The 16,017-nt window shown below is 52.1% G+C and overlaps 2 protein-coding genes across 2 annotated transcripts; one reads left to right on the top strand and one right to left on the bottom strand.

Moving 5' to 3' along the window:
• Nucleotides 1–5,541: 5,541 nt before the first annotated feature.
• On the bottom strand, nt 5,542–7,039 carry T069G_00894 (cytidylyltransferase-like domain-containing protein; the record flags this gene model as incomplete). Its single annotated transcript, XM_056168104.1, has 5 exons — nt 5,542–5,673; nt 5,737–6,094; nt 6,154–6,504; nt 6,573–6,714; nt 6,796–7,039. 5 exons carry the CDS (start codon nt 7,037–7,039, stop codon nt 5,542–5,544), a joined length of 1,227 nt encoding a protein of 408 aa, XP_056033420.1.
• Nucleotides 7,040–9,946: 2,907 nt separating this feature from the next.
• On the top strand, nt 9,947–13,603 carry T069G_00893 (phosphatidylserine decarboxylase domain-containing protein; the record flags this gene model as incomplete). Its single annotated transcript, XM_056168103.1, has 6 exons — nt 9,947–10,024; nt 10,086–10,130; nt 10,312–11,949; nt 12,001–12,496; nt 12,561–13,312; nt 13,370–13,603. The coding sequence occupies 6 exons, from the start codon at nt 9,947–9,949 to the stop codon at nt 13,601–13,603; spliced, it is 3,243 nt and encodes a 1,080-aa protein (XP_056033419.1).
• Between the last annotated feature and the right edge of the window lie 2,414 nt (nt 13,604–16,017).

The raw sequence follows: 16,017 nt of genomic DNA, 5'->3' as shown, positions 1-16,017 counted from the left end.
GTCGTGCTGCGGGAAAGATGGCAGTGGTGACGGCGGCGGCAAAAGAGAGAGCGCGCAGAGGTAGTCTACATGTATGTTGATTGTGTGGGAAGCGAGCGCGTGGGCAGCACGACCCCCGGCGGCCAACACAGCCGAACTCCATCATCTGAAGCGGCCCTGGAAACATGATCCTAGTTCCATGACGAGCCGTGGGCTGGCAGCTGAGCTATGGGGTGCATGTAAAACCAGGTAAAACGGCATGGTCTGGGTTGTTGTCTCCCCGAAGCGGTGTCGAAGCCATCAGCTCTCCCGCGCCGTTCGTACTGGGTACGAGGCAGCACGACGCAACGGGGAATGGGCCAATCTCTCTGGCACACCCCCGACCCAACTCTTACTGCTAGCAGTCCGAGGCTGACAGAACCATGTCGGGAGGAGGATACACGGTGGGGACGGCGCCGCGTGGTTGAGCCAGCCCTGCCCGCGGGAGCGAACGGGCCAGGACTGGGGTAGACACTAAAAAGCTCCGTCCAGATGAGCGCTGCGAGTCGACTGCTGCAGCAATACCCTTGATTGGGCACAGCCCAGAGAGGGTGGCGGCGAGTGGTGGAGGGGTAAGAAATATCCGCCTGTCATAAGCAGAGCCGTGATCAAATGGTTGTTGCTGCCTCGCTCATCACTACCAACGGCCGCGCCAATGCCAATGTTGGGCACACAAGGATTCGCTCTATGCCAAACATATGCGAGTCGTACCCATCGTAGAGCAGAGAGAGCTTGGCCAAACCTGGCTGCAATGCGTGACTGGGGATATAATTAGAACCCAGCTTTCTTATCAGCATGCAGGCTAATGTGACGGCTTTGCTGATCTCCTCTTTGGGTTCCAAGATGCGCCAGGTGCCAGGCTACCTGAACACGACTGTCCCGAATTTCCCACCCGGCTGTGCACATCATATCATGGAATGTGGAAAGTACGAGTACTGTACAAGCACAGCACACACGCAAAGCCCACAAAGGCTGTGTCTCGCTGCCGGCGGAAAAAGAATCAAGGCCCTAAAACAAGACCAACAAGGGGGGCCCGCGAGAGCGGCGCGGGTATGGCGTCAACGTCCCAGTCCGGCGGCTCCAGCAGGGTTCATAGTTGGGAAATGAATGTCTTTCGTCCCATACCGCGGACTGCCTTATGACTGCTCTGTAGTACATACTACTTGTTTCTTCTGCTTTTGCCCCCCTTCGCTGTTGAGGATCAACACCTGCATGAGCAGTTGTGAGACACGGCGTCCTGAATGTGTGTGGGCTCATGAGAATTGTGCGCGCTTGGCGACAAGTTACAGGGGCAGAGACGAAAACTGCTAGCGACGCTGTTAGTATGGAGTACTCGATTCCTTTGTACTCGTCAGTTATTACAGAGTGCAACGATGTACTTCGTCTGCTCTGCTGAAGCGAAATCCGACGGTGGTGGGGCTGGGCTTGATTTCTCGCCGGAAGACAAACAGCCACACAAACATTCATAGCCGATCGTGGAGCATCTGGTTGGCCGTGAGGGCATCGTGTGAGAAAGTCCGGGTTTTGAAGGAAGCAGCTATGGCTCACGAGAACAGAAGGCCTTTCTCTCCCTTTTTCGCCACCGGAGGAACATACCCGGAGACAGAGACCGCGATAGCCTCTACTAGGTTGTCTTGTAGACGTGATGCAAAGGGCAGAGATGCCGTGTGCCGCAGATTGACAGCAGCATGGCATCGCCCAGCTAACTTGGGAGATCATCAACCTGGCCAGGGTACTGGGTACGCTTGTGCGCAGAGGCTCGTTTTGGCGCATCGGCAGCTACATCTGGGGGGAACAAGGGTGGAAGAAGAAGGTTTTTCCCCGTAACGTGTCTTTGAGCAAAAAGCTTGGTGTTCCCAGTCCACCGGAGCCAGTACTAAGACGCATTTTTCTCCAATGGCCTGCCTGGGAGGATCTTAGTAGTAGTACCTTGCACAGAGCATCCCGCTCTTCCATGCCTCCTTTCTAGAACGGATCCCGTCGCAACACTGACACCATGGCTTCAGAGGTGCCTCGACTTGCAGGCGATGATGTATGATGTTCGTACATGATACATACATGCTAATGCGTGTGCGTTATGCAAGTGCCCTCATAGTTCCCGTATGCACGGAGTATCTCACATCCAATTGCTTTTTCTCTCTATTCCAAAGGGCCGACGGGCTGAGATGCCTCAGCAATGCATCGGCCACCTCCGCCCCTTTGGAACAGAGAAGCCGATGCCCGGCGCAACACTTTCAGCCAGCAAGCTCGAAAACTTGGGAAACCGGTGAAGCTGCGATATGTGCCTCTCCCTGCGTTGCCGGTGTTGCAACGAACGAATCAACGCCCGGCTGCGGTTCCAGCAATGGGCACGAGCTCTACTAACGGCGCAGTGGCGGCCACCCGGCTTGCAAACGAAGACTGAAGGATGGGCCAGAGCTGAAAAAGTTCCCCGTCTTTTGCGTCTCCATCTCGCGCAGAGCTGACGTCCTGGTGGGCCAGGGGTTTGTTTAACATGCGCACTCCATTCCCTTTAGTGCTGTCCCAAGGGAGACATGGTCGCCTCCGCGTCCACGAGGCACATGGCCCGCTCCGTGCAGCCCGAAGGCGCCCGCCCTCGTGCTCCGTAAGTGCAGGCTAGCTTCTCGTTTTGGGGGGACTTGGGCGCTGGTGATGATGCTGCACGGTCAGAGACGAGTTCGAGTAGGGTACAAGCTGCCGCGGAGTCGATTCCGATGGAGACAAGTAGAGGCGGTCACAACTAATAGTAATAGTCCTCTCCTTTAGTCATTCTCGAAATCGCTCTATTGCAGACCAATTCCCACCTCGTTTTGTGGATCCGTCCAGCCGGTGAGGAAGAGAAATGAGTATCCAATGCTAGCCCGGTGATTCGGCTGTCGCCCAGGAACGTCACCTCCATCTGTGTCTCTCTTCCTGTCTCTGCCAGTGCAGCCACGAATAGGGACCATGTTCGTTTGATGCCCCCCCTGTAGATCTGGCTTTGCTGAAATCTATCTGATCTCGATCATTTGAGGGTAAAAACCATCCTTCGTGGTAGGGAATCCGGGTTTTCCTTTGGTTTCCTTTCTTTTTCGCAGGTTAGCGATTTGAGATGAACTGCAAATAGTTGGTCGCTGAAGATTTGGGGGCTAGTGGGCGGTTTGGGGGCCAGATTAGCTAAAGTTGGTGAGCTACCGCAGGCTTGGAAAGTGCTAGTGAGCTCCCCCTTGCCCTCTTCCCGCAGCAGGGAATGAGAAAATGGAAGTACGTGCAGCCAAAGTACCGAGTACGGGCGTCAGTTCACGTTAGGGTGCATGTACTCATACCTTACATACAGTATCCGTAGCTGCAGTCAGCAAACCCGCCGTAAGGAGAAGAAACGACTGGAGCATTTGCATCATGTATTACTTTCTATTGCCGTGCTGTTCCTATCAGTCAAATCAAAATCCCAAAACGGACGTGGAGCTGCAATCTCTCACAGTCACTTCTCGCAGGGGCTTCGGCGAAGGATGTGGGATCAACACACTTTTGTTTCACTTCTTTGGGATGCACAGCAGGCTCTAGCACCGAAAAGCACCAACTAGGCAATAGCTCGTATCTTTTTCACAGTGAACACGACGAGCCGGTAAAACTCTAAAGTGTTACAAGGCATTCTGTCAAGCTCAGTTGTCTTAGACAGCTTCGCCCAGGGCATGGCTCGGGCAGGGTCAAACAACATGGAACAATCCCTTGATTGTCGCAGCCGCAGCATTCAGCTCGCTGCTGCAGGTCTTGACGACATGTTGCCCGCCGGCGCTTATCTCACGCCCAAGCATCCGGAGGAGATGCTACCTATGAGGGTAATACCAGGTCCTGCAACCGCATTTGCTACGGGGGTCTGATTGGAGCCAGAGTGAGCGTGGCGAAGCAACCAGAACGATCGTCGATGTACTGTAGATCAGCAAATGGGAATTCCACTGCGAAGCTCTTTTACTGTACTGCTTGCGTATTGATTGCGTACTGCTAGCCTTCCTTTGTCCCTTGTTTTTCTTTTCCATTTCTTCAAATAGAAATAGAAATAGAAATAAGTCCAACTAGATAGACTCGGGAATAGCACTTGGAGTGATTTGTCCGCGCCATGTTACTCTCTGCTATTCATCTCGGCGCTTATACGCAGACGACTAGTGACTAAGACGACCAACATGCTCTAGCCCAGATATTTTTAGAGATTCACCCACCCATCATGACGCTACTGTACACACTATCCGTCCCTCTCATGCAGCAACGTGCAAGCAGAAGCAGACGCTGGAAGAATAAACGGAAACATCTTGCATAAGCCATTTGATCAACCCAAGGTTACCAGCCATCCGGAGCAACGCAGGCGCGCTTGTCGCCGTCCAACAGCAAGCAGCACAGCCCATGTCCATCCACAAAGTGTAACGCTTCATCTGCTTCTTATTCGTCGTATATGCGCCGCCTTTTGTCCTGCCTATCCATCCTCTAGCAAAAAAACCAGGGCAGTGGATCTCCGGGCATCGCCATGAACAGCCGCCTTTGGAGTGGCACGGCCAAATGTTTAATGTTGCATCCCGTTCTAGACAACCTCCCCCAGCTCGCAGAATTGCAGCCAAACCTGAACTCAGCCCCGATCCCCAGGCACGCAAATCTGCCCATTGCTCACTGCCCTCGTGCCATGTTTCTTTTCAATGTAACGCAGCCATCTCACGACACATCGGCTATTAGCCGCCGTCAAACACTTCACACCCTCCACGCTTCGAGAGATAGCCGCGAGGACAGAGAGATGTTCACAACTCGGAATGGCCGGGATCGTTGATCGTGATTAGAAGACAAATGCATTATGCTGAGAAATCTAATATTAGTAACCGCCGGCAGATAGATGTCGAATCGTCAAAACCCCCATGCCGGAGGAAAGGATATTCGGGCAAGGGGGGAGAGGCAGTGACAAGGCCTTGCGGATAAGGCTGCATACGTAGGTAACGGTAGTTGTGTCGGCATGACATGTATTACTCCCCATGTTCGGTGGTAAGGCTGATCCTCCTTGTTTGATGGTCATGACACAAAGCTGCAAACTGCCATGGTAGCCTTGTCATGTGCATTGCAACCTTCCCAAGAGTCCCCTCATGTGTGTGCGTGTGTCCCTCCATGACGAGAAGAATCCACGAATTGGAACACCACCACGGTTGTTATGTGCCTCAAGACAGGAGGACACCGCATATACGGAGCCTTTGAAACAATGGCCTCTGTGACAAAATCAGCCTGCATCATGTTTCAAACATCACAGGAAACACAAGGCTGTTATAACGCCTTTCAGAGCATGTAAGGAGGCACCAAGCAAGATTGGAGCAACGTAGTCATCATTTTTTGTAGCCCTAAAACAAAAACCCAACACGCCAATGAGACACCACCAAATCCATCTATTGTCACAAATTAACAGTCATCCTTTTGTCGCGTATACACACTCTCTCATCGCAGGCCCTCTCGGCTGGAACTCATACGGCCGCGCTTAATTCCTCTGATACTTGGAGCACTTCCTTGATGCTAAATCTACGCGCGGCTCGAGGTAGCCTCTTCGTGGTTGTTCTCTGCCGGTGCCGGCCTCCCGTTGCTGTCGCTCTCTTCAGAGTCGTCATCGCTGGCAGGATGGCTGCCTGCCACAGTCCTGCGGTTCTTGGTCATCTGGAGGTCGATCGAGTCAGCTCGGGAAACGGAAGACGGGGTAGATGGGAGAGATCAACGAACCCATGATCGCACACCACCAACCAGCCCAAGCGCATAGCCAGTGATGAACTCCTTCGAGTTCCCTGATCCTCCAGGCGTGGTGGGAGATCGTGCAATGTCGCTTGATCGCGCAATGTCGCTTCCTGAGCTGTTGAACCGGGCTGGGCTCTGTGGTCGACTGGTAGGCCAGAACTGCTTTAGCTCTCGGCTGAGCTCCTGGCCGGTCGTGGTCCAGTTGTTGGTGATGTTCTCGCGGAGATCTTGCACGTGACGCTTGAGGTCTAATTCATTCTTCTTGAGCCAGCTAACGTTGAGCTCCTGGCGAGAGGTACCGCGCTTGAATTGTCTAGTGATGTACTTTTCGTAATCGCGGACGATCCTATGGGACACACAAGTCAGAGGCAGGGTTCAACGGCGATAGAATAATACACTACTCACCTTGTAATAATGCCAGTCGTGCTGACACCCTCAGTGCGCTGAGTTACGAGAAACTTGCCAGTTTCCTTGATGGGCTGGTAAATGTCGTCTCCCTCGTCCGCGCCATATGGGATATCGTCGTGTGCAACATAGTCGAGGCGATGCAATTCGAGAAACTCTGGGGTGACGATCCAAGGGCAGTCTTCGATGACTTCATCCACCCACTTACAGTGTCGCACAGATTCGGCGCGCTCCTTGGCGGACATGACAGTCAATCCCTTGCGCATGTGGGTATCATCGTCGCCGGTGACGCCCACGACGAGAGTTGTGTTGGGAAAGGCTTTCTTCGCCTGTTCAAGCTGGCGCATGTGCCTGTCGATGTGGTCAGCATGCGGCTCATTGGATATGCCTCGTTCTCGTCGTATATAAACAGCACTCACCCGAGATGGAACAGGTCAAAGACTCCGTCGGCGTAGACCCTGACATTGCGGCCAGTTGGCGGGGGGTTTGTCTTGTAGCCCACGGGGTGGGTGAGCTTGCCAATTGGGGGTGGAGGCATCTTCTTCTTCTCTTCCTCGACGTCTTTGGATGCACTCTTCCGTCCTTTCCGAGTGACTCTCTCAGCAATGTCGATACTGGCTTCAGTGGTGTCACTGGGCTCACCAGGATCGAGGACATTGTCGCCATTCTCGACAACTCGGTCTGAATTGGCTCGCTGCCTCTTATTAGGGTTCAAGTTCGTGCCATTGGCAGTCCGTCTAGTCTGTCGCGACGACTCTGGTGCGGTGGTGTCGCCTTCTTCGCCCGAGGCATCTCGCGACGAGGTCTGCAAAGCGCTGTCCGGCTCGGCAGCACTGATAGTGACCCTCTTGCGTTTGCCGCTGTGGGAGGACGCTGGTGATGACATCGTGACTAGGGGAAGAAAAAAAAAGCAAGTGCTAGGTCAGGCGCCGATGCAGCCCGACTTGACGGCTCAAGTTGTGCGTTTCTGTCTCTCGTTTCTTGCGAATGCCCGAGAGCCGCTGCAGCTGGATCAGCTACCTGTCTTTGATGGACATGAATGGACTTGGGCTTAGAGAGCAGAGGACGCTGGCGCTGGGCTTGGCTCGTGACGCTCGCGTGCGCAATGTGTGGAGAGGCGCCCCGGGGGTTGCTGAAGGTTTAGAATTTCGGCCGGGGAGCTTGTGATTTTACCCACCTTGGAGGTCGCCAACAAAGTTCAAATCCAATTTCCCACGGCCTAGCAAGCTACCTGCACTCCAAAAAGACAGGTGGCGTGACCATGCTGAAAAGGGGCCATAAATTAATGCCTGAGTAGGTATACGCCGTATTCGGGTCACAGTTAATTTCTCATATTTATGTGATTTTCTTTTTAACAACCCTGCCCAAAAGCATAGCCTGATCAATGGCATAGGGAACTATCCCATGCTCCGGACTATTCTGTACGGTCCTTTTTTCTGCTTCTCCCGCTGTTCTGGGTCTGGAACGGAGACCCCAGTTCCCTAGCTCAGCCTGTTGGGGCAGACAGATACAGCTACAGTTCTCCCTGCTTCAAGCTTCAAGATGCCCTACGATTGAGATGTCTACGCCTGATTAGAAGCGCCAGAATTGAGAAATTGCCGTGCTCACTGTCTCATCAATTCAGCACAAGGGAAGCGATGACGCTGCCACACGGAAATCACGTGGTGGTCGCACAAAGATCTTGATTCTCCCTCTCCCGGTCCAGTCGCGTCAATGCTTGTCTCTCTTGCCCCAACACATCCATATAGCGTTCGTCATTTCGCCGTCTCCATCAGCTAAGCTGCTAGTTGAGCTGCTAGCTGTGCTCTAGTAATAAGGGGTAGCAGATCGCCTTGTAGCTCTTCGCCTATGCTGCGCTGAAAAGTACATCCATGTGAAAGCCCCTACTCTTCCTGGAGCTCCATGTTTCTATCAGGAGCGTCATAAGGCTGTGGCGATCGGCTTACCGCTGGGCCTTGCTGGAATCCAGGCATCATTCTGGCAACTGGGTGAGACAGGTGTCAAGAGAAGCCGTAATACCTAAAGCAACGGTTGCCCTGCCCAATGGAGTTTGTTTCTGCTGTGGTGATGTGGTGCCAGCAGCGCTACGTCATCTACTTTGTCTTGGAGTTGACTGCTGCAGATTTGACGTGTGCAAATCATTCAATTTGCATCTGACTGCATGGCGGAAGAAACATTCCCCAGCAAACCGAAGGCCTCAAATGGCGCATGTGCCGCTTACTAAGGCATCAAGCTTGCATATTGCGACCAGCATCTTGCAGCAAGGGCACAGAGGCCTTTCAGTGCTCAACTCTTCTGCGTAATATTGAATACTACATACCACGCCGGTAATACAGTCCTACCTGTGCATGGAATGATCTAAACGCTGCGATGCTTATTGCCTCAGTAGTAGGCAGCAACACCACCTGCCTTATCTGAGGCTCAAGCCAAGAAACTGGAAGCCAGCAAAATAGGGCCAAAGCGGGACGTGTCTCAAACGTTGCACATGTCATGGACTGCATGGACTGCCCCGCCTTGCCCGCATCCCAACGGAGTGGTTTTCCCTCTCTCTCTTCTTTGGCTGCATTTACTCAAGGGCCACTGGAAGGAATACGGCTTCACGCAAGCGGTGCGGTCTGAGTGGCTGCAGCATTGAGTGAGAGATATATCGGGAGCGTGGTGAAACAGGGCGTTCTCGTGCCATTTGGCGCTGCTTCGAATCAGTATATCATTGGCCACATTGGTGTGCTAGCCATGCGCATTGCAGAGTCGTGTGAATGCATGGAGCTGCGCTACAAGGTTTCGTGTGTGAGTAGTAAGGTTGGTGCTAATGTACAATAGGCACGAGGTTTGATTATAAGATTAATGATGGATGTGTGCTGGACATCAAATTTTATTTCTTTCGTGAACGGGTAGAAACTCCCTCTTTACAGCAGTTCGAGATGAGGCTGGGTGTAAGCTATGCAAGCTGCCAAGCTGTCTTTCGATGCCACATGTCGTCAGAGCAGAAATAAAGTACGCAGCTCCGACAGTATCGTCCGATGTCAACAGACACTGTGGCGCACATACACAATGACGTAGATATGAAACCGAACCGCCCAGATCGTCTGCGGCCTCAAACTGGTGAATATTATCTACGATACAGACCATCACTTATCACTCTATTGATTGGAAGGCCAGAGCTCAAGCTTCAGACATTTGCCTTCACCGGGGTCGCATCTTATGGAGTCTAATGCTGTGCTAAGCCAGAGTAATACTACTCGTACCGAGGCCCGGCCCTTGAGCCGCTTTAGGTACAAGTACAAGGTTGACAGCGATTATTTTGGCTTCTTGCCAACATGCAGCGCTGCATGACCGTCTCGCTTCTTAATAAAGTGGAGGCTGGCCCCCGGAGCGGTATCGAATAATATGGAATAATAATATTAAACGGAGACCTCATCCGTAGACCGTAGACGTGAACCTGCACCTCCATCTTTTCGATCGCCTCGACCCGGAACCAAGGGGAACAGATGCTGCCTTAGCACCCTTAAATTCACGCCAGGTCGCCTCAGCCGCAGCACAGTGCGCCACCACTGTCACCATCCGTCTATAGCACTTGACAGCAATAGCACAGCAGCAGCAGCAGCAGAGCCCGTAGAAGGACCATAGCGCTTGCTTGGCCCTCCCTAACGATCGGATCGACACAGCAACTTGGACGTGTGTAGCTCTGCCCGCCCGAGCTTGCGCAAGCTCTGTCTTTGCAATGCGTATCCTCCCCAACCGGCTGCTTTCTTCATCTCCATCTCCGAGTGCGAATTCAAGAAGCGAGAGCCCAATGCGACCAAATAAAGACGGCACTGGCCCTGCGGGGGTTGCGGCAAACGGGCTGGCCCTGAGGGTGGTTATCATGCGGGTATGGACCAGTCTCGCACCTTTGGACGAGATGGTTGTGTGCTAAGACGTGAGGCAAATAGGCAAGGAATCTGGCGGCCAAAGATCGTAGTGGAACTTCGGATCCGGTGAGTCGAGAGCAGCAGCAGCAGCAACATGCACCATCGCATCGCAACCTTTGTCACGAGCTCCCAATGAACACGCATCATCTTCACCATCAACACAACTCCCCCCTTTTACTGTTATAAACACCGCAGATTCTATTCTAGTTCTGAGCCAGCAGCTTACAAACAAATCTTGTCCATCTAGTATCTCGTTGTCACCCTTGGCGACGCCCGAGTCGTCACCCACTCCGTCCCCAAAACCCTCAACCCCGAATGGAACGTCATCGAAGAGCTACCCATAAGCTCTGTACAAAGCCTAGTGGTGGGCGTCATATGCTGGGACAAGGATCGCTTTGGCAAGGATTATCTCGGAGAGTTCGATCTAGCGCTCGAAGAGATCTTCCAGAACGAAGTCGCCGAACAAGAGCCACGGTGGTATCCTCTCAAGAGTAAACGCCCAGGCAAGAAAACCAGCATCGTCTCCGGCGAAGTGCAGCTTCAATTTACCCTACTCGACACTACAGCCCCGTTTCTCCCCCAGCAACAACTCTTTGAAAAGTTCTACGCCCTTGTTGGCACAGTTCCCGTCGGCTCGTCCCGAAATGTTACACCTACCGAAACTCCCCTGCTCACCCCAAGTGCCGCGGCGCATTTGGGTGGCTCATCGTCGGCAGACGGGCTTGGTGATGAAGACGATGAGGATGACCTTACGGAGCTCGAGGAAGATATTGCCGACGACGCCGAGGATCCCTCAAAACCAGAGACTGCTGAGAAGCGTCGGCGGCGACTTCGCATCAAGGGCCTCAAGAAGAAGAGGCGGCAAGACCCCTACGCTTTTACCAATGGCGACTCCGACGTTGTTGGCATCATCTACTTGGAGATTTCCAAGATCACTGACCTTCCGCCTGAGTCGAACCTGACGCGGACTGGCTTCGATATGGACCCATTTGTTGTGGCATCCCTAGGCAAGAAGACTTACCGCACCAAGCGAGTCCGACACAACCTCAACCCGGTCTTCAATGAGAAGATGATCTTCCCAGTACAGAATCACGAGAAGCAATACTCATTTGCTTTTACCGTCATTGACCACGACAAATATTCCGGCAATGACTTCATCGCTTCGTGTAACCTGCCTATTCAGACGCTCATAGAAAAGGCGCCCCAGGCAAACCCAGAGACGGGGTTGTATGAAGTTCGCTCTCCCGAGCCGGAACCATTGCCGGCACCGGTTCCCACAAAATCTCGTCTCCAGAAGCTCGGGGTTTCCCGGTCCTCGTCGACGCAGAGTCTAAGCAAGATGATGAAGGCGCAGGCCCCTAGGTCTACCCCTTCAAACGGCTCTTCTTCACTTACAGCGCTTGGCGATGGAAGCGGCCCTCAGTCCAGCAGCACGTCCCTGGCACCTGCAGATGCTCTTTCCAACACACCAGTCGAAGCTTCAGAGCAGGCTATGGAGGCAGACGACCCCGATCTCGCTGAGTACGCTCTTCCGTTGAAGATGAAGAACCTAGACAAGTGGGAAAGCAAGCACAATCCCGTCATCTACATGAGAGCCAAGTATGTACCGTACCCAGCCCTCCGCCAGCAGTTTTGGCGGGCGCTGTTGAAGCAGTATGATACAGACGAAAGTGGTCTGATTAGCAGGATTGAGCTGAGCACAATGCTGGATACTCTTGGCTCGACATTGAAGGACTCTACCATTGACAGCTTCTTCCAGCGCTTCCCTCACAAGGCTGCCGATAACGAGGACTCGTGGGAGCTGACCTTTGACGAAGCCGTGTTGTGCCTAGAAGATCAGCTACAGGCCAAGAGCCGATCTGGAAGCAAGACTCCTATTCTGGATGTAAAAAGCCTCAGCCTCAGTAGCAAATCGTCCGGAGATTCCGCTGGACAGCCAGGCTCCGATGGCTCAGGGAACTCGACGCCCCAGATTATGGTCGAACCGCCAGCGGAGGCGACCACCCCTATTCCCGAGATTAGCACACCAAACGAAGAGGGAGAGGAGGGGTATTTTGATCAAGATTCCAAGGAAGAACACGTGGTGGAAATTCGGGAGTGCCCCATCTGCCATCAGCCACGCCTGAACAAGCGCAGCGACGGCGATATCGTTACGCACATTGCGACGTGTGCGAGCCAGGACTGGCGCCAGGTCAACACAGTCCTCGTGAGCGGATTTGTGACGGCCAGCCAAGCGCAAAGGAAATGGTACTCCAAGGTCATCACCAAAATCTCGTATGGTGGATACAAGCTCGGCGCCAACTCGGCAAACATTCTCGTTCAGGATCGTCTCACGGGACAGATTAACGAGGAGAAGATGAGCGTCTATGTGCGCTTGGGTATTCGACTCCTCTACAAGGGGCTGAAGTCGAAGGACATGGAGAATAAGCGAAGTAAGTGGTGCCGCCGTATATCACAAGAAATCTCAACGGGGTTTTTGATACTAACATGAACCAGTCCGGAGAATGTTGAAGAATTTGAGCATCAAGCAAGGCAAGAAATTTGACGACCCTGCTTCACGGGACGAAATCGAAAAGTTCATCGACTTTCATCGCCTGGACATGTCAGAAGTCTTGCTGCCGATTGAAGAGTTCAAAAACTTTAACGAATTCTTCTATCGTGCGCTCAAGCCGGGTGCCAGGCCGTGCTCAGCGCCAGACAACCCTCGCATCATCGTTTCGCCAGCGGATTGCCGAAGTGTTGTCTTTAATTCAATCTCGCAGGCGACCAAGATCTGGGTCAAGGGTCGCGAATTCAACATGAAGAGGCTCCTCGGAGATGCCTATCCAGACGACGTCTCGCGGTACGAGGGCGGCGCTCTGGGCATCTTCCGACTGGCCCCTCAGGACTATCACAGATTCCACATTCCCGTTGATGGCGTCATGGGCAAGCCCATTACCATTGCTGGCGAGTATTACACAGTCAACCCGATGGCGATTCGCTCGGCATTGGATGTGTACGGCGAGAATGTGAGAGTGCTGGTGCCCATCGACAGCGAGGTCCACGGACGGGTCATGGTCATCTGTGTCGGAGCCATGATGGTGGGTAGCACCATCATTACACGCAAGGAAGGCGAGCACGTGCGTCGTGCCGAAGAACTTGGCTACTTTGCGTTTGGTGGCAGCACGGTTCTGTTGCTGTTTGAGCCTGGCAAGATGCGATTTGACGACGATCTCGTGGATAACTCTAACGGAGCCCTCGAGACCTTGGTAAGTTTTGGTCCTTTCTTACTTGCCAAAGAGAAGGCGTTGCTAACTTGATGGCAGATTCGCGTCGGCATGTCGATTGGACATTCGCCCACTCAATCACAGTGGACTCCAGACATGCGTAAGAACGAGCAGGACATCACGGAAGCTGATAAACAGGAGGCGAAGAGACGAATTCAAGGCAGCGCGGCGCTAGAGGAGGAGTCGCCTGGTGGCAGCGGTGATGAGAACCGGGGAACTAAGAGGACATCGCTTCCCCCGACTGTCAACACAATGGCAGCATCAGCACTGTAGAGGGGGGAGGGAGGAGATGATGACGGTCATGTCTGGTTAAGAGTATGAACAGCCTCAGCACGTATACTGGAATTGCGAGAGCCTTGCTATCATTGGATACACTTGCACGGAAATCATGATTATGGGAGATTAGCATGTTTACTAGCAGATTACATTGCGGCGCCTCAACAGCACATGCATTTGAAGAAGCAATCAATGAACAAATGATTTATTACTCAACGTAAAAACTCCTAGCCAGGCTAAGGGCCGTTTCTCCAAAGTGAACCAAGACTATGAAAATGGATGGGCCGCAGATATGGCCATGACATGTCCCGCCACAAGAATACTGACGTTGTAAAGAGGAATCAAAGTGCGTGACCAGAAAAAAACATTGGCTTGGAGCGTCGCGGATTGTTTTTGTGTGTTTCTTTGCTTTGTATATGTCGGGTATGTTGATTAATATGATGTGAAAACCGATGATGCGATCCGAACCGTCCCCCATGAACCGTCCCGCAAAAAAACAGCTGATAAAATCTCCCCCTCTCCAGCACATGAAAAACAATCAAAGAAAAAGTAAAACGAAAAAGCGGTTTACAGTTGTGTCGAAATGTTTTAACGACTTGACGGCGATGAGGACAGAGATGAGTCTGACGAGGTGCTTCCTCTCCGCTCGACGATGATTTTCTCAGGGGAAGGGGAGCGGGACGGGAGGGCTATTGTTGATACTGCTGAGGATGGTGTTGTTGTTGAAGAGGTGGTTGTTGAGGGTGTGTTTTGGCGGCGGGATTGGTGCCATGATGTGTAGAATTGGCGGCAGAGGTGTGCGGACATTGTGTATGTGGGAGACATTTTTGTTGTTGTGAGTTTTGATGGGTTGAGTGTTATGTTGTGTGTTTGTGTATGTTGTTCGTCTCTCTCTAGGTGTGTGTAGGACAAGCAGTAGTAGTATGGCGTCTGCTGTGTGTGTTTACTGAGAGTGGGTGGGTGGTACGATGTGAGATGAGATGAGACGAGACGAGATAAAAAGCAAAAAGCTGTATTCCAAATGGAAAAGAAGGAGAAATGGAAGGAAGAAAGGAAAAGAGAAGAGAGAAGAGAGAAATTGGGGCTAGGAGAGGAAAATGGCAAGTTGTTTTTAATTCGGGCGTTTTTGCAAGAGTTGGATGAGCATCAGGTAAGGAAGGCCGCCTTATTATTAATTAGTACTAAGGCTGGTGAGGTAACATGCTGCCTGGCTAGGTTGGTCAGTGCAGTGCAGAAGTCAGTTGTTACGGAGGACGCCGTTCCCGATTATTTTTCTGGGGACAACAGGCGTCCAGTGACATAAGTCAGTCAGTCAGTCATGCTTTTGATAGACCATTTTACCCCTTTTCTTTTCTTTTCCTTTTCTGTCTTTTTTATGGTTTCTTTTTAATTTGATTTTCACTGATTTACGTAGAGTGTTACGCGTTGTCCCTTTTCCCGCTCTTTAGTACCGAGTATAGTAGGCTTCTTGTCAAGATAGACTGGTAGGGCGGAATTACAAAAGTGTACATCAAATCACAGCCTCAACATGCAGCCAAATCCCACACAAAAGTACACGTATTTCCAGGCTGCCAGGTACCAACCAGGTATCCCCCGGCAAACAAAAACGGGAAACCCCAAGAAACTCCCCCCAAAAAACCACCGAAAATCAGAGCCGAAAAAAATAAGATAAAAAAGCACACGAGCGGTAGCCACACAAAGCTCTGACATCACATCATGGTTGCGTTAAAAGTCGTTCCACCTCTTGGGGCCGCGAAACGGACGGCGGCCAATCAGGTGGCGAGAGGGGGTATGTCGGGATGGGTGATTTGGTTTTAGTGCTCGATTGGGAGTAACCTTGAGGGAATGGCTAATCCCTTTCTAATACGGTATTTTGCTACCCTTTTTTCTTCAAGTGTTTTACGAGGACTGGAGTCCTACTATCGACTTTGTACTGTACTGTACGAGTATTACTAAGGTTACGTTAGGATGGACTTTCCTCTTCTTCGCTTAAAGAACGGTGTAGAGTAGTATTCGTACTCGGTTAAGGGGGCTGACGTAAAAAGAAGAAGACCGACAATGTCCATCAACCCATTCCATCGACTAATGAACTGTCAATTTACCACCAACAAGACAATTCGATCCGATAAATAAAAAGAACAGATAAGACACGAGATAAACTAAAAAGAAAAAATCAAGCAGATGCATTGAAAGTCTGAAGCTAAAAAGTACCTACTTCAACTACTGGACCTTTGGCTCACACACCCCAAAAATGATGCAACGCCCCCCGGACCATCGCGAGCCCATCGTCCAATCGCCGTCCGTCCATTTCCGCTGACTTGGGCGCCTCCAGGCAAAGCCCGGGGATAAAGCCTTTTCCCCCTCCAATGTCCTTTGCTGTGTGCCATGTGGCAAGCATCTGAAATTGTCAA

Source organism: Trichoderma breve, chromosome 1 (assembly GCF_028502605.1).
Source record: "Trichoderma breve strain T069 chromosome 1, whole genome shotgun sequence".
Taxonomy (NCBI): Eukaryota; Fungi; Ascomycota; class Sordariomycetes; order Hypocreales; family Hypocreaceae; genus Trichoderma; species Trichoderma breve.
The sequence above is the reverse complement of the archived record's forward strand: the minus strand, read 5'-3'. Positions and strand labels throughout refer to the sequence as shown.